The sequence below is a fragment of the Pristis pectinata genome, chromosome 3 (genome assembly GCF_009764475.1).
Source record: "Pristis pectinata isolate sPriPec2 chromosome 3, sPriPec2.1.pri, whole genome shotgun sequence".
NCBI classification, from domain to species: Eukaryota; Metazoa; Chordata; class Chondrichthyes; order Rhinopristiformes; family Pristidae; genus Pristis; species Pristis pectinata.
Genome location: NC_067407.1, coordinates 2,277,236 through 2,295,512, shown reverse-complemented (window position 1 = coordinate 2,295,512; position 18,277 = coordinate 2,277,236). Strand labels below are relative to the sequence as shown.

The 18,277-nt window shown below is 48.5% G+C and overlaps 1 protein-coding gene across 4 annotated transcripts in view; it reads right to left on the bottom strand.

Moving 5' to 3' along the window:
• Positions 1-18,277, bottom strand: part of LOC127568859 (collagen alpha-1(XXIV) chain) — a 274,610-nt gene that overhangs the window by 165,535 nt on the left and 90,798 nt on the right. For all 4 annotated transcript variants that reach the window (XR_007956090.1, XM_052013085.1, XM_052013087.1 and 1 more), the window contains 5 exons: positions 17,921-17,974; positions 16,036-16,080; positions 11,952-12,005; positions 9,818-9,862; positions 975-1,028 (listed from right to left, as the gene is read on the bottom strand). Coding sequence is in view for 3 of the 4 variants with exons in the window: in XM_052013085.1 (XP_051869045.1) it covers positions 975-1,028; positions 9,818-9,862; positions 11,952-12,005; positions 16,036-16,080; positions 17,921-17,974 (252 nt within the window). In the remaining variant the exon portion in view is untranslated. The remainder of the gene's footprint in view (positions 1-974; positions 1,029-9,817; positions 9,863-11,951; positions 12,006-16,035; positions 16,081-17,920; positions 17,975-18,277) is intronic.

Genomic DNA, 18,277 nt, shown 5'->3' with positions numbered 1-18,277 from the left:
ACTCACTTCTGTCACCTGACCTGTCTCGTTCCCTAAGAGGAGATCCAGTATCGCGCTCTCTCTACTTGGGACCTCTACATATTAATTGAGGAAACTTTCCTGTTTAAAGGTTTAGACAGGAAGAGTTAAAGGTTAAAGGCTGAAAGGTTAAGAAATGTAGTGTTTGTGAGAATTTTTTAATTCAAAATCCAATGCAGAGAAGGCAATGGACCAAGTGCAGGTAAATGGGGGTCGTGTAGATGGGTCCTTGATTGTCAGCATGGACATGGTGGGCCGAAGGGCCTGTTTCTGTGCTGTGTGGCTCTATGATTGTTTGACAACAACAACATGGCTCTCCGCGAGGATAATCAACACAGAAAATGCAGGTCAGCCAGCATTTGTGGGAGGAGAAACGGTCAATGTTTTGGGTCTGTGACAAAGTCTGTGATTAAACCTGAAACATTAACTGTTCCTCTCTCCACAGATGCTGCCTGACCTGCTGAGTGTTTCCAGCATTTTCTCAGTTAACTTCAGATTTCCAGCATCTGCAGTGTTTTGAATTCCATGATAAATTCGTTCATTAAACATCACCAGAAGGCAACAAAGGAAACTAATTTCTGCTCTGAAATTCTGGATTTAAATTTACAAGCAGCATTAATTGAAGGACATTCACTAACTTCACACGGGGCGAGAGCCATGTGAATGAGCCGAGGCTTGCTCTGGGGCTGGGAGGGTTAGGTGGGTGGAACAGAGAGCAGAGGCTTGCACAAGTCATGACGACAAGTGTAAAATCAGGCTTGTCTGAGACCTTCCCATCTTTAACACCAGTTGCTTGCTTTTTCTCCAGTTTGCTGGGCCTCAGGGAATGTTCACTGGAAGCACCACCCAAAGGTGAGGTTCTTATCCTCAAGCAGCTCATTTCAAAGGTTCTCCTGAAAGGCAGTGAGCTCTGATGGACAGCACAGAGAGGAAAATGGGCAATGGATAAAACTTACAGGACTGCCATCGGAACCAGGAGGACCTCTTGGCCCAGATGAACCGGGATATCCCTGGAAAAGTGAATAAGGACATAATTAGTGAAATATTCACTAGGGTCACTTCTAGATGGAAAAATTTGAAAAGCAAAACCATTGTATTAAACCTGTATCAAGCAATATCACACTGGGAGCACCGTGCACAGTTCCAGTCTCCATATCACACTGGGGGCACTGGTAGAACAAAGACCTTGGGGTACAGGCATATAGTTCTCTGAAAATGGGAACACAGGTAAACAGTGTGTGGAAGAAGGTTTATGGCACAATTGCCTTGAATACAAGAGTTGGGACATCAGGTTATAGTCATACAAAACACTGGTTAGGCTGCACTTGGACCACTGTGTGCAGTTCTGGTCTCCACACTGTTGGAAGGATGTGATTAAGCTAGGGAGGGTGTAGTGTAGAATGTTACCTGGGTTGGAGAGCTTGAGTTATCAGGAGGGATTGGATATGCTGGGACTGTTTTTCCTGGAGTGAAGGATGCTGAGGGGTGAACTGATAAAAGTATGTAAAATTATGAGAAGCATCAATAGTGGAGATAGCCAGAGTCTGTTTCCCATGGTAGGGGTGTCTAACACTAGAAGTCACAGGTTTAAGGAAGAGGTTTAAAGGGGACCTGAGGGGTGAATCTTTCACAGTAGTTGGTGTCTGGAAGGAGCTGCCAGAGGAGGTGGTGGAGGCAGGAACAGGAACAACATTTAAGAGGCATCTGGACAAGTGCTTGAATGAGCAGGGCACAGAGAGAGATGGAACTAATGTAGGCAGGTGGGATTGGTATAGATAGGCATGGTGTCGGCATAGACACGGTGGGCTGAAGGGCCTGTTTCTATGCTGTACTATGACTCTCTGAGTATTGCCCCTCCCACAGTGTGACCCTCCCTCAGTACTGCCCCTCCCACAGTGCGCCAGTCCCTCAATACGGCCCCTCCCACAGAGTGACCCTCCCTCAACACCACCCGTCTCACAGTGCAATATTCCAGCATTCCCTGAGAGATGCACTGGGAATGTCGCTTGTTTTTATTTAGTGTTGGAGGTGGGGCTTGAACCCATGACTCTCTGATTTGGGATGAAGTGAACTACCCACTGAACCGTAGATGCCAGGCATCCTACTGCTCTGATCAAACAGTGAAAAACTAGAAGTGACGTATGTTCACACACTGCTCCAAAATCAAACTGAAGTCCCCCGGTGGGAATAATGCTCAGTGTTTGGTCCGCAACACTGCAGCTGAAGAAGTTCATTCCTGGACTGGCGGAGCTACAGATAAAAGTCGATAAGGAGGCATATGATACCTCTTTGTGGCTGCCCAGGCAGGTGGAACCGACTGACTGGAACCTGTGGGGAAGGAGATGGGGTGACGGAGGTGGATTCAGACCGTGAGGGCTGAGAACGATGGGTGAATGGCCCCTCGGGCACACTCTACCTGTTCCTGAAGCCACTTCCCACAAAACTACGTCTCCCTGCTGTTCCTCCTGCAGGGGGTCATAGACTCAGTCACACAGCATGGAAGCAGGCCCTTCGGCCCATCGAGTCCATGCTGACCATCATCCACCCACTTACCCCAATCCTACACTGATCCCATTTCATTCCCCCAACATTCCCATCAACTCCCCCCAGATTCTACCCCCCACCCACACACTGGGGGCATTTTACCCACCGACCCACACGTCTTTGGGATGTGGGAGGAAGCGGGAGCACCCGGGAGAAACCCAACGCAGTCACAGGGAGAACGTGCAAACTCCACACAGACAGCGCCGGAGGTAGGGATTGAACCTGGGTCTGTGAGACAGCGGCTCTGCCCGCTGCACCACTGGTCATTTACCATGGATTGAAACTTGATCTTCCATGTGACTGTCTCTCAGCTTTGTTCACTGGAGTCTGCTTTTGTTTGGTCTCTCTGCTCCAATATCACTTCATCCATGAAGTCAGTAAATCCTCACCTGACTTCCTCAGCCACCTTTTGTCACGGAAAAGCTTTGGCCTAAACTCCAGATCTCCCTGATATCAGAAATAACGCTGCTCACTCCCCTCCCTTCAGCTGTTCCCCACCCAGCTTCCCCTCCTCCCTTTAACAGCAGCTAAAGAACTGGTGAGGGTTTGGTGAGCAGAAGTGAGAGCTTTCAAACATTTATCCACCTCCACTTCTGATGAGCTAGTCTCCACAACCCAGTCCTGCTGCAGGGTCCGGGGCAGAAGGTGGGTGATGGAGGATGTTGGGTCTTACAGTGCAGAAACAGGCCCTTCGGCCCACCACCTCCATGCCCATCTACACCACTCCCATTTGCCCACGTTAGCCTGACATCCCTCTGTGCCTTGCCTATTGAAGTGCCTGTCTAGACATGTCTTCAGCACAGTGATTCCACCCCCTTCTCTGGCAGTGAGTTCCAGATATCACACACTCTCCGTGCAATGAAACCTACCCCTCAGATCCCCTTTAAAACTCCTTCCTCTCACCATAAACCTACAGCCTCTTGTCTTTGATACCCCCTACCATGGGAAAAAATTCTGACTACCTACCCTGGAGGAACGTGAGATAGAGGGATATGCGGGAGGAAGGGGTTAGGTAGTGTGAGGGTGGTCTGATGGACGGCACGACACGGTGGGCCGAAGGGCCTGTTTTGTGCTGTATGGTTCTATGCCTCTTATAACCTTGCACACCTCTATCAGGTCACCCCTCAGCCTCCCTCGCTCCAGGGACAACAAGCCTGGCCTGTCCACTGTCCCCCCATAACTAAAGCCCTCCAACCCAGGCACCATCCCGGTGAATCCCCTCTGCACCCTCTCCAACACAACCTCATCCTTCCTGAGGAAGGATGATCAGAGAACACGGACTGAAGGACCAGAGGGGTCACAACACAGAACATGGTGGTTAGCTGCCAGCATGGACTTGGTGGGCTGAAGGTCCTGTTTATGTGCTGTACTTCACTGTGATTCATGATGATAGGAGCAGGAGGAGGCCACTCAGCCCCTCCAGCCTGTCCCACCATTCAGCTGATCTGCCTCAGGTCTCATCTCCCCTTCTGTGCCAGTTCCCCATCGCCCTCAGTTCCCTGATCTTTCAAACATTTATCTACCTCCACCTCAAATACTTTGAATGAGCTAGACCCCACAACCCAGCCCTGATGCAGGATCTCAACCCAGAACATTGACCATGCCTCTGCCTCCACAGATGCTGCTCAGCCCACTGAGTTCCTTCAGCAGTTTGCCATTGGCTCTGTAGTCCATACTCCCCAGGGGCAGAGAATTGCAGAGATTCACCTCTCTCTGCAAAAGGAAACTTCTGCATATCTTGGTTTTAAATGACCGTCCCTTTATCTTGGAACTATGTCCCTTTGTTTAAGAGCAAATAAGGGTTTCCTTCCCGTTGTCCTGGTATTTATCCCACAGTCACTAAAATCTGATCCACACTGCTGTTTGTGGGAGCTTGCTGTGCACAAATTGGCTGCTGTTTTCCCTTGGTTACAACTGTGACTATACTTTGAAAGGACTTCAATAGTTATAAAGTACATTGCAATGATTTAAAACTGGGTAAGGTGCTACAGAAATGTAAATCTTTTGTTTATCGAATAAACACATTGCAAATTTGTTCAGCTTGTATGAAGGCTTCCAAACAAAATGGTAATTATAAATGATTTAACAACGTGTTTTGCGATTAATAAAGGGCATTACACTGAATTCTATGGCTGGTGTGCCAAGCATGAAGCTTGTTTAATCAATCCCAGTTCCTGGACAAACTGCATTATCACATGTAATACAGGCTGCCCCAGTCTCACTGACAATTGTGGCTGTCAAATTTACAAAGGAATGTTAAATTGTGCCTTAATTCTCCTTGTCCTTGTCAGCATGCAGACAGTAGAATGCAAACTGAGGCACACAGACATTTACTGCATTAATGCTGCAAATTTGGGAATGTTCAGGAATAATTATAGAAACATGGGGACAGGAGTAGCCAGTCTGCCTGAAAGCTATCTGTAATTTTGTGAGTTCCCAGGTGCTCCTTATCATAACTCCATCTCCCTAACCCTTAATATTCATGGAAAAATCATCTGTTCACCCCCATTGTTGCAACTTCAATTGGACCTCATCCCCAACCAGAACGGATATACTGAGGCTTCTAGATCCACACTGCGGACATCGTTTCCTGCTATTTTACTGAAGGACCACATCTTAAGATGGGTTTTTATCCACTGGTGAGACATTACAAATCATAGTGGGTTACTGTTATAACCTGATATAGAAGCATATAAAATTAAGAGAGGCAAGGATAATCGAGTCTTTTCCCCAGGGTGGAAATGTCAAATACTAGAGGACAGAGGTTTAAGGTGAGAGGGGGAAGTATGAAGGAGATTTACAAGACAAGTTTTTTTTACACAGAGAGTGGTGGGTGCCTGGAACGGGCTGCCGGGGAAGTGGTGGAGGCAGATAGGATAGCAACGTTTAAGAGGCATTTAGACAGATGCATGAACGGGCAGGGAATGGAGGGGTGTGGACCGTGTGCAGGCAGATGGGATTAGTTAGATTGGCATCATGGTCAGCACAGACATAGTGGGCCGAAGGGCCTGTTCCTGTGCGTTCCGTTCTGTTTGATATTCCAACCAGTTACTGGGGCCAGAACGTGACTAGAGGCTAACAGAGCGTTTGTGACATGGAATGGCCCAGACTGCCGGAGGGACAGACATTTGCTCTCACCAACATTCCCATTTTAATCCCCACGGCGCCAGTGGTCACGATGCCTGCCTCTGAATCCGAGGGTCAGAGGTTCAGGCCCTACTCAGGGCACTGAGGGAGTGCTGCACAGCTGCAGGCTTGCTCTCAGCTGGAAGTGAGGTCACGTCCACACAGTTGGGAGGTGGGGAAGGAGCCAAGGTGGCAGAGGACTGACTGCACTGGCGGAGTTAGGTTTTGGGAAAAGGCCCAGGGATAACCGGACAGAACGATGTCAAACAGTGAGAGGCAGCGAGAAAGTAGAGAGTGAGAAACGATTCCCCAGGGGAGATGTGTCTAAAACTTGAGGGCAAAGGTTCACCAATGCCTCAGTCTTAATGGCCTTACTGCTCTTTACAGATCTCTCCGTGACCTCACCCCTCCCTGTCTCTGTAACCCCCTCCCTCCCCTACACCTCTCCCTGTCTCTGTAACCCCCTCCTTCCCCTATACCCCTCCCCGTCTCTGTAACCGCCTCCCTCCCCTACACCCCTCCCCGTCTCTGTAACTCCCACCGACCCTTACATCCCTCCTTGTCTCTGTAACCCCCTCTGGCCCCTACACCCCTCCCCATCTCTGTAACCCCCTCAGGCCCCTACACCCCTCCCTATCTCAGTAACTCCATCCTGCATAATGGAGCAGTAGAAAGCCAGAGACCCGGGTTCAATCCCGACCTCTGGTGCTGTCTGTGTGGAGTTTGCACGTTCTCCCTGTGACCGCGTGGGTTTCCCCCGGGTGCTCCGATTTCCTCCCACATCCCAAAGATTGGTTGGTAGGTTAAGCATCCACTGTAAATTGCACCTTATGTTATTAAGTGGCAAACTAATCAAAGGGCAGTTGATGGACGTGTGGGAAAAAGAATAAATTGCAGCGTTCAGGGAAATAAGGAGAGGTGATATGGGAGAAATGGGAATGCTTCCCTTGGAGATAGTATGGACCTGATGGGCCGAAGAGTCTCATTTCACATTGTAATAAGTGAAACCTGGCTGGCAGCAATAATTTGTCTGACAGACACACACCCTTCATCACTGGCTGGGTACGAACTGACCTATCCGGAAACTCAAATACTGCAGATGCTGCAAGTCTGAAACAAAGACGCCAGAAACATTCAGCAGGTCAGGCAGCATCTGTGGAAGGAGAAATGGTTAATGTTTCACAGTCTGAAGCCCTTCATCAAAACTGGGAAACTGAAAAGCCAAGTTAGCTGTAGGTAGCCAGGATGGATAGGGCAAAGGAAATGTCTGTGATAAGGTGAGACCAGGGTTGCTGTGTGGATAAGTTGTAGAGGCCACAGAAGTGTGGCTCTGTGGGACATGCCCAGCAGGTCAGACCCTGCTAATGGAGAAAGCTAGACAGAGCCAATGTCACAGATGCAAGATACAGGGCAGAAATGGCCAGTTCCAATCCAGACATGGGTGGAAGACTTATAGCTAACGACACTGACCTTTGATTCCTGCCATTGTAACTGTGGGTAGTTTGTGTTGGTGAAGAAGGTTTCTCAGCATTCTTTTGCCAGCCACTTTAAAGGCAACAAAACCCATGGAGAGGACTAATTGACTCAAGCTGACAGCTGTCCGTTCACAGCTGTTATGACTAATAGAACATAGAACACAGGCCCTTTGGCCCACAATGTTGTGCCAACATTTTATCCTGCTCTAAGATCTATCTAACCCTTCCCTCCCACATAGCCCCCTATTTTTCTATCATTCATGTGTCTATCTAAGAGTCTCTTAAATGTCCCTAATGTATCTGCCCCCACAACCTCTGCCGGCAGTGCGTTCCACACACCCACCACTCTCTGTGTAAAAAACTAACCCCTGACATCCCCCTTATACCTTCCTCCAATCACCTTAAAATTATGTCCCCTCGTGTTAGCCATTGTTGCCCTGGGAAAAAGTCTCTGACTGTCCACTCGATCTATGCCTCTTATCATCTTGTACACCTCTATCAAGTCACCTCTCATCCCCCTTCTCTCCAAAGAGAAAAGCCCCAGCTCACTCAAACTATCCTCATAAGACATGTTCTCCAATCCAGGCAGCATCCTGGTAAATCTCCTCTGCACCCTCTCTAAAGCTTCCACATCCTTCCTATAATGAGGCGACTAGAACTGAACACAATACTCCAAGTGTGGTCTGACCAGTGTTCTACAGAGCTGCAACGTCACCTTGGTAATTTTTCTTTCAAGGAAACGGGATGTTGTTGACAATGTCAGCATTTATTGTCCATCCCCATGTGCCCTGAACCCAGGAGGCCGTTATGAGTCAGCCTGCTGAGTGGTTCTGTGAGCGCTGACACTGTTAGCTCACAATCGGTCACAGTACTGATGCCTGCAGGCAAGAGTATAGGGGCCGGAGGGGCTTACAGAGATGGGAGAGGTGTAGGGGTTGGAGGGGGTTACAGAGATAGGGAGAGGTGTAGGGGCCGGAGGGGGTTATGGAGACAGGGTGGGGTGGACAGACTGGAGGGGGTTACTGAGGGAGAGGTGTAGGGGCTGGAGGGGGTTACAGAGGGAAGTGTGTCAGGGCTGGAGGGGGTTACAGAGGGAGGGGTGTAGGTCCGGAGGGGGTTACAGAGACAGGGAGGGTTGTAGGGACCGGAGGCGGTTACAGAGGGAGGGCTGTCGGGGTTTGAGGGGGTTACAGAGAACCAGAATTGCCCACAACACTCCAAATGTGGCCTTACCAAAGTTTTATTCAGCTGCAACATGGGGGAGTTTGACAAGCAGATGGTGGGGAAAAGGTTGCAAGACCACAGGGAAAGTATTGGTGGGTGGGTTGCTCTGGGAGAACACAATGGGCCAAATGGCCTCCCTCTGTGCTGTAACCATTGCATGGCTCAACCCCACCCCCTCAGTGATGGATGCACAATAAATGCTGGCTCTTGAGCAACGCCCACGCCTCCCGAATGAGTCATGGAAGGAATATTTTCAGTGAGAGGCGAGTCTTTGAAGTATTGGAGTGGGTGCAAATATTTGCTCTGTTTGTATGGAATGATTGTCTCTGTCATTACAACGAGAGGGGATCTCCCTGCTTCATGCAAGGAACTCCCTGGAAAACTGTGCAACATTTTCAGGCAGAAACTGTCCAGTGTTGGGAACAACTCCAGTTTTCATTGAACTGGAAAGACTGCTGAGGAGATTTACGAGGATGCTGCCAGGACTTGAGGGACTGAGTTATGGAGAGAGGTTGGGCAGGCTGGGACTTTATTCCTTGGAATCTAGGGGATTGAGGGGTGACCTTATAAATTTTTTTTACCCAAGGAAAGGGAACCAAAAACTACAAGGCATGGGTTTAAGGTGAGAAAGGAAAAACTTAAAAGGGACCTGAGGGGCAACTTCTTGACACAGAGGGTGTCATATATATGGAACAAGCTGCCAGAGGAAGTGGTTGAGGCAGGTACAATAACAACATTTAAAAGACGTTTGGATAAGTACAGGGGTGGTGGGGGTTTTAGAGGGATATGGGCCAAATGTGAGCAGGTGGAACTAACTTAGACGGGCATCTTGGTCAGCATGGATGAGTTGGGCTGAAGGGCCAGTTTCCATGTTGTACTACTCTGACTTTATGAGATTCACCAGGATGGGAGAATAGTCTGAACAAGAGAGGTGAAACACATTGGGTTGGTATTCCTTGGAGCTTAGAAAAATGAGGGGAGATCTCACTCAAACATCTCAGGCCCTGAGGGGACAGGACAGGGGAGATGTTTCCACCAGTGGGAGAGTCTGGAATGAGGGGACACAGTTACAGGATTAGGGGGCAGACATTTAAAGCTGAGGTGTGTAGGGACTTCTTCTCACAGAGGGAGGTGAATCTGTGGAATTCTCTGCCCCAGAGGGTGAGAAAGATCCCAGAATGGAGGGTGATGGGGAACTGACACAGAAGAGGAGATGAGGCCTGGGGCAGATCAGCCGTGGTCACAGTGAATGGTGGAACAGGACTGGGGGGCCAAGTGGCCTCCTTCTGTTCCTGCTTTCTGGTGTTTCTGGTGTCTGGAAACTCCCAGTGAGAATTTTCACTGCAACCGTCAATGTCTTTCACACAAACCATATTGTTCTGCGCTCCGAGGCAAGGTTTCTAAGTTTAGAAGATACCAACTGAATTTACCTCTCTCCCCTTGGGTCCTTTTGTTCCTCTGGGTCCAGCAATACCCTAAGGAGACAAAGCATTCAGATTAGCCAGCTATGGACAATATGAATCACATTTCCCACATTAGGATTCCACCCAGATTCTGCACCACATTCACTTTGTGTGCCGTGTCTGAGGATACGTAAAGCACTGTTCCACAAGCACCGACCAGCGCAGGACCAATGGGTAGTTTTAACCTTGGGACTGAGATGCTTCTGTGGACCAAGAGGGCCAAGATTTAAGGGAAATGGTGCCAGGGTTAGAGGGGGTTGAGGAAAATACAGTTTACCCAGACTGATGGTGCAGGCGCCTTTCCTCAATGCGAGTCACAGTGTTAGAAGTAGAAACTCCCTTAGCAGGTTGTAAAAAGGGGAGGATGTCAAGAACTGTAAGCTGCAAGTCTTTGGACCAGGAGATGAGAGATGGGAGTCACCTCAATAGTTTTCGACTGACCTGGGCAAGTTGGGCCAGTTGCTTTTGATTTTTTTGCTTAAATTTCTCTGATGGTGTTGAGGAGGGGTAAATGGACCAGGGTCACAGGTACGTGGCTGGATGACACATGTGGGCAGCGGGTTCAGAGACCTGGGTTCGATCCCAACCTCCGGCGCTGTCTGTGTGGAGTTTGCACGTTCTCCCTGTGACTGTGTGGGTTTCCCCCGGGTGTTCTGGTTTCCTCCCACATCCCAAAGACATGTGGGTCGGTGGGTTAATTAGCCGTTGTAAATTGTCCCCAGTGTGTGGGTGAGGGGTAGAATCTGGGGGGAGTTGATGGGAATGTGGGGAGAATGAAATGGGATCAGTGTAGGGTTGTGTAAATGGGTGGATGATGGTCGGCAGGGACTTGGTGGGCTGAAGGGCTTGTTTCCGTTATGTGGCTCAATGACTGTGGCTCTAAGCTTTGGTTTCACAGAATGGTGAGAGACTTGCTATGGAGCATGTTCCCCCTGATAAAACAGCCACTCAAAACAGTGTGTAGAAGGTGCAGAAGGTTGTCGAGGGTTACAATGGGACATTGATTGGATACAGAGCAGGGCGGAGAAGTGGCAGATGGAGTTCAACCTGGAAAAGTCTGAAGTGATTCACTTTGGAAGATCGAATTTGAAGGCAGAACACAGGGTTAATGGCAGGACTCTTAGCAGTGTGGAGGAACAGAGGGATCTTGGGGTCCACGTCCATCAATCCTTCAAAGTTTCTGCGCAGGTCGATAGGGTTGTTCAGAAGGCGTATGGTGTGTTGGCCTTCATTAGTCGGGGTATTGAGTTCAAGAGCTGTGAGGTAATGTTGCAGCTCTATACAACTCTGGTTAGACCATGCTTAGAATATTGAGTTCAATTCTGGTTGCCTCACTATAGGAAGGATGTGGAAGCTTTAGAGATGATGCAGAGGAGATTTACGAGGATGCTGCCTGGATTGGAGAGAATGTCTTATGAGGATAGTTTGAGTGAGCTGGGGCTTTTCTCTTTGGAGAGAGGGAGGATGAGAGGTGACTTGATAGAGGTGTACAAGATGATAAGAGGCATAGATCGAGTGGACAGTCAGAGACTTTTTCCCAGGGCAACAATGGCTAACATGAGGGGACATAATTTTAAGGTGATTGGAGGAAAGTACAGGGGGGATATCAGAGGTAAATCTTTTACAGGAGAGTGGTGGGTGAGTGGACCTGCTGCCGGGGGTGCTGGTAGAGGCAGATACATTAGGGACATTTAAGAGACTCTTAGATAGGAACATGGATGGTGGGAGGGAGGGAATGGTTAGATTGATCATAGACTAGGCTAAAAGGTCGGCACAACATCGTGGGCCGAAGGGCCTGTACTGTGCTGTAATGTTCCATGTTCTATGTTAAAACAGACCGAGAGATTTCTGGACATTAAAGGAATCAAGGGATACAGGGACAGTGCAGGACAGTGATGCTGAGGTAGGAGATCAGCCCTGATCTTGAGGTATGGTGGGATAGGCTCAAGTGTCCTTCTCCTGCTCCTATCCCATCTGATCGAATGTTGAATTTGTTTTGGCTTCAGTGTTGATTTACAAACACTCCCTATTTGTACCCAGTGACCAGACCGGGACACAGGGATCGACCCCTGCAGCAGATCGTTCTCGGAACACACTTTACCTTTTTACCTTCCGGCCCAGGAGGTCCGACAACCCCTGGTGGTCCGATGAACCCCTGTAGAGAAAGAGACAGCAATTATGAACAGCCGACGTTAGTGGTTACCCTCACTGCTCAGGGCAGTAACGTGAGGCGGAAGAGGGTACTTAAGGAAAGGGTGTTTATACTTACACAGTCCGAGAGTCACACAGCACAGAGACAGGCCCTTCGGCCCACCGGCGCTATGCCAACCATTATGCCTTTCTATACTAGCCCCACTTGCCTGAGTTAATTCAATCTCCCTCCATGCTTTGCTCTATCCCACTGTTGAACAGTTCCCTAGTACGATAAAATGGACTTTTGACCTCACAATCTACCTCGTTATGGCCTTGCACCTTATCGTCTGCCTGCACTGCACTTTCTCTGTAAATGTAACACTTTATTCTGCATTCTGTTATTGTTTTACCCTGTACTACCTTGATGTACTCTGTAATAAATTGATCTGAATGAACAGTATGCAAAAGAAGTTTTCTCCGTACCTCGGTACATGTGACAAGTAAACCAATTACAATTCCATTCAAGTACTTTTCCCGATGCCCCTTAAATGTTATTCCTGTTCCGGCCTCCACCACCTTCTCTGGCAGCTCCTTACAGACACCAACTGATAAACTTACCCCTCAAATCCCCTTTAAACCAGCTCCCTCTCACCTTAAACCTATGCCCTCTAGTTTTAGACCCCCCTACCCTGGGAAACAGACTCTGGCTACTTACCCTACCTGTGCCCCTCATAATTGTATATACCTCTATCCTGTGGGGCAGCACAATGGCACAGCAGGTAGAGTCACTGCTTCACAGCTCCAGAGACCAGGGTTCAATCCTGACCCTCGGCGCTGTCTCTGTGGAGTTTGCATGTTCTCTCTGTGACCGCGTGGGTTTCCCCCGGGTGCTCCGGTTTCCTCCCACATCCCAGAGACGTGCGGGTCAGTGGGTTAATTGACTGCTGTAAATTGCCCCCAGTGTGTGGGTGGAGTCTGAATCAGAGCCTGGAATCTGGGGGTAGTTGGTGGTAATGTGGGGATAATGGGCAAAATTAGTGGGGGAATGAGATTTCTGTGTGAGCCAATTTGGATTTGATGAGCCGAATGACCTCTTACACTGTCAGAAAAGATGGAAAATTGGTGTAAGACAGAAAGAGATTTGTGAGTTTGTACAAAGTGCCCTGGTACAAACCTGTGCACTTCCAGTACAGCAGAACTGATGTTCCCGCTCAGTTTATGTACTGAAGTTCTGAAAATAGTATAACTTATAAAGTGTGTAATAGAGGAGGAGGAGGTAGGAACAGTAACAACATTTAAGAGGCATCCGGACAGGTACCGGAATGAGCAGGGCACAGAGAGAGGTGGAATTAATGCTGAAAAGTAGGATAAGTGTAGATAAGCGTAGTGGTCAGCATAGGCACGATGGGCCAAAGGGCCTGTTTCTGCACTGTGTGACTCTACAACTCGATACATGTGAACTATTCTGCAATAATACGTATGTACAAAATGCATTTAATTTCCAGAATGGATAACTACGTTTGGAGTCCAGGGCACAACGCTTACAGACGTTGGGGTAACTCAGCTGCTCCCCGGATGGATTGCTGTGTGTGTGTGTGTGTGTGTGTGTGTGTGTGTGTGTGTGTGTGTGTGTGTGTGTGTGTGTGTGTGTGTGTGTGTGTGTGTGTGAGTGCGCGTGTGTCAGGGATGCAAATTCACACTGGAGATCTTACTTACTTTGACAGCATTAATGAGAAAACGAGTACTGGTCTGCATGTCCAGCTGGCTACTGAGGTCCTGCCCGAGGGGCTAACCCTTCAAAACAACTTACACCTAGACTGATTGAATGTACACTGAATGACAAGCCATGTCATCTCTTTCAGGAGAATGCAAGAACAGGGGATCTCGGGGCTGTCTGTGCACAGAACCACTGAACTATCCAGGGAGCATTAACCCAGCCTTCTACAAAGCGAGAAGCACTCTCTGCATTTGTAACAACTACCAGCACGCTTTGCTGTTTGGCATGTCTCTTTTGACCCTCACCAATTTTTATTGATGCACCATAGAAAGCATCCTATCCAGATGCATCACAGCTTGGTACGGCAACTGCTCTGCAGAAAACTGCAGAGAGTTGTGGACACAGCTCAGCGCATCACGGAAACCAGCCTCCCCTCCATGGACTCTGTTTACACTTCTCGCTGCCTCAGTAAAGCAGCCAACATAATCAAGGACCCCACGCACCCTGGACATTCTCTCTTCTCCCCCCTCCCATCGGGAAAAAGATACAAAAGCCTAAAAGCACATACCCGCAGGCTCAAGGACAGCTTCTACCCCACTGTTATAAGACTATTGCACAGTTCCCCAGTACGATAAGATGGACTCTTGACCTTTTTTCACTGTACCTCAGTACGTGACAATAATAAACTAATACCAATAAAATCTACCTCGTTACGGCCCTTGCACCTTTTTGTCTGCCTGCACTTTCGCTGTAACTGTAACACTATTCTGCATTCTGTAATTTCTTTTCCTTTGTACTACCTCAATGCACTGTGTAACGAGTTGATCTGTACGATCGGTTTGTAAAACAAGTTTTTCACTGTACCTCGGCGCATGTGACAATAATAAACCAATTTACCAATTAAGTTGCGGTGTGGCAGCCGCTGGTATACTGTGAGAGGCAGTACCAAAGAAAGCTCACTGGAGAAGTCACAGATTGAGTGTACAGCACAGAAACAGGACCTTCAGCCCACCACATCTATGCCGACCTTTTTGCCCGTCTACACTGATCCCATTTTCCATCTGGGCACCTTGCAGCCTGCAGGACTCAATACTGAATTCTGCATCTTTAGGGAACTCATTCCTTCTTCCTGTCTGTATAGAGCAGGTCTGTTCTTCCAAATTACCCACCTCAGTTTTTCTCTCTCCATTAGTACAGTCCGACCTACTGGGAATGTCCTACAGCAACGCTATTACAGCACATAACGCAGGCAGAGAGAAAGATAAATAGACAGGAGTGTACCCCAAAGGCACCAGTTCCAACCTCAGCACGTCCCAAGCACTTCACAGAAGTGGAGGGGAGTCCACACTTGGGATGTAAAGTGTGGTCAGTGATGTGAGCACTTGTGTACAGGGGCATGCTGATTAGTTCACTAGACTGGTGTCCCATAGGCTGGTCTGTTGAACTAAAGATACAGATTCAAAGCTATGGAGGCCAGGAAATTTAAATTCAATTTGTTCAATAAATATGGACTGAAACATTTGTGCCAGTAATGACATTATTAATGTGCCTGAATGTGAGGGGCAACTTTTTCACCCAGGGGGTGGTCCGTATATGGAACAAGCTGCCAGAGGAAGTGGTTGAGGCAGGTACATTAACAACATTTAAAGCGAACTTGGACAGGCACATGGATAGGAAAGGTTTATAGGGACATGGGCCAAATTGTCACACGAAGAGCGAGGTCGCAGAGAACCCAAATGCAGAACACCAGTCCAAGACTGGAGTCGGGATGCTTCCTTGGAAGCAAACGCAGGCGGCAAATAGAAGGAATCTTGCCTTGGGGCTCTGAGACAGAGTCCCAACATGGAAACAGGGTTTTTTTAGGAGAAACAGCAAAACCGGGACTGCGCTAGAGTTAACAGCTCAGTATAGCCAAAGATAGACCAATAATCTGGCAACCAGTGTTTGTGAAACCAGGGTTCTTATACTAGTCTCCTGATGGCAGTCAGGTGTGTGTCATTAGGCAAATAGCAGTGCATGGAAACCATGTGCTGCACAACAAGGCCCCATCAATGGGGATAAGGGGCAGAATCGAGAACCTGCACTCGGAAGCATGACACAAATGGGGTTGGCTTAGATGGGCATCTTGGTCGGCATGGATGAGTTGGGCCAAAGGGCCTGTTTCCGTGCTGTATGACTCTGAAAGGGCAGCTGGGAGTCCTTATGTCCATCTGGGGAGGACGCTGGTTTACCCACCCTCTGGAGGGCATGTCTCCAGACCACCAAATTGATTAGCTTTGCTCCTCAGTGGTTTTCACTTGACTGTGTCATTGAACAGCTTTGAGGCATCACTCACCCGTACACCTTTCGGACCAGGTTTTCCCTGTGGACCAGCCAAGCCCTGCAAACAATGAAGGATTAGATATTAGCTGGTGTGGTTAAAGAAACTTCTTTAAAGTTACGTTGTATTACCTCTGATTTGCTTTGCTCACTTTAAGCAGTGGCACAGCTGGTTAAGGGCAGCACAGCTGGAAAAGGGCCGGCACAGTGGCGCAGCGGGCAGAGCTGCTGTCTCACAGCTCCAGAGACCTGGGTTTGATCCCAACCTCCGGCACTGTCTGTGTGGAGTTTGCCCGTTCTCCCTGTGACCATGTGGGTTTCCCCCGGGTGCTCTGGTTTCCTCCCACATCCCAGAGACATGCAGGTCGGTGGGTTAATTGGCCGCTGTAAATTGCCCCCAGTGTGTGGGTGAGGGGTAGAATCTGGGGGGAGTTGATGGGAATGTGGGGAGAATGAAATGGGATCAAGTGTAGGGTTGGTGTCAATGGGTTGGTGATGGTCGGCACGGACTCAATGGGCCGAAGGGCCTGTTTCCGTGCTGTGTGACTCTGACTTTAATACTTAGGTTTCTTTTACAATGTTGGTGCACTTTAGTTGTTTCTCATCACTCCAGGGAGAGTTTTTACTGTATTAATTAGACTTTATAAGAGGATGTACAAACGATGAAATCATCAAGACTGTGTCTCCATCCTGGATGTGCCAAAATACACAATGGCATTCATGCCAACTTAATTTCCCGTATTGCTTTTCAAAGTTGATCCTGTGCCTAGTTCTGGGGTTATGTGAAGGCCCGAAGGAGATACACGGGAGATTCACCAGTTCCAGGGAGGAGGTATTCCCTGCTGCAGGCTTGGGGAAGCAGGAGCTAACAAAGGTTGCAGGGATATCTGACAGAGGTCTGGAAAACAGTACCTGATTTAAAAAGGAAGGAAAGAAGGAAGTTGTGTACACAGATATCAGTTCATGAATGGGGACGCAGATTCCATCTCATGGACAAAGGTCCAAGGGACTGATAGATAAATCCTCTTTAGGTGAAGAGGTTTTATCTTTCGGTGAAGGGCAATGATTATCTGGAGCTCAACGTCTGTCAGAATGGTGAAACACCAGAGCCTTTGGTAGGGAGTTGAACTCAAGAGTCCCCTGATCTACCCCTCACCCACACACTGGGGACAATTTACAGCAGCCAATTAACCCACCGACCTGCACGTCTCTGGGATGTGGGAGGAAGCTGGAGCACCCGGGGGAAACCTGCATGGTCACAGGGAGAACGTGCAAACTCCACACAGACAGTGCCGGGGGTCGGGATCAAACCCGGGTCTCTGGAGCTGTGAGGCAGCAGCTCTGCCCGCTGAGCCACACTTGAGGGGAGCAATTTGCAGGGCTGGTGGGGAAAGAGTGGAGGAGTGGGGCTGATTGGATCATTCTACTGGGGAACAGGCTGCAATCAACAGGCTGAATGCCTGACTTCTGCACTGTAACAGTCCTGATTTTTTTATAATAAAATAATTGCCATGGATGTTGTCAGTTTAGAGGTGCTTACAACACAAGATTAGATTTTGAGTACTATCTGACACTGGGGTTTGACTCTGTTGTTAAATTGATGCCACACTCAGTGAAGTGTGATTGGAACAGTTGGAAAGAGGAGCAGGAGAACGTCAGTGTGAAATGGACTGAGACGTTGACCCAGTTTCTCTCAGGAGGTCAGACAACATCTGTAGAGAGAGAAACAAGTTAACATTTCCTCTCCGAGATCCTTGGTCAGAACATCTGGTGACACGTCTTGCACCTGGAACATTAACATATCCACCCTTTTCTAGGACCTGATTAATTCAGGGCAAACTGGTGAAGAGAAGAGGTTAAACATTAACCCCACTGGAAAATCCAATGTATAGTTACTGCACCTGCCTTCCAGGATAGCCCAGTACTCCGGGATTCCCATCCAAGCCAGCTGGACCCTGTAGAGTGAAGACGCAGTCATTGAAACGGGCACAACTATTCACGTAATGAGCAAGAGTTTCTGATTTGGGCAAAGGCAGAAAATTGCACTCAAAATGCACTCATCGTTAGATTACTCCAAGTTTCCACTAACATATTATTGTGATCTCGAGCATGAAGTCCATGTAGAGAAGGAAAAGGAAGAGGAGTGTCAGAGATGGTCCAAGTAAAATTGAGGAAAGGGTAGAATTTGGACCTAAACAGCTATTCCAGGTGAGGCAGAGGTTCATCAGCACCTCCTCCAAGCTTGTCGTCTGCACTCG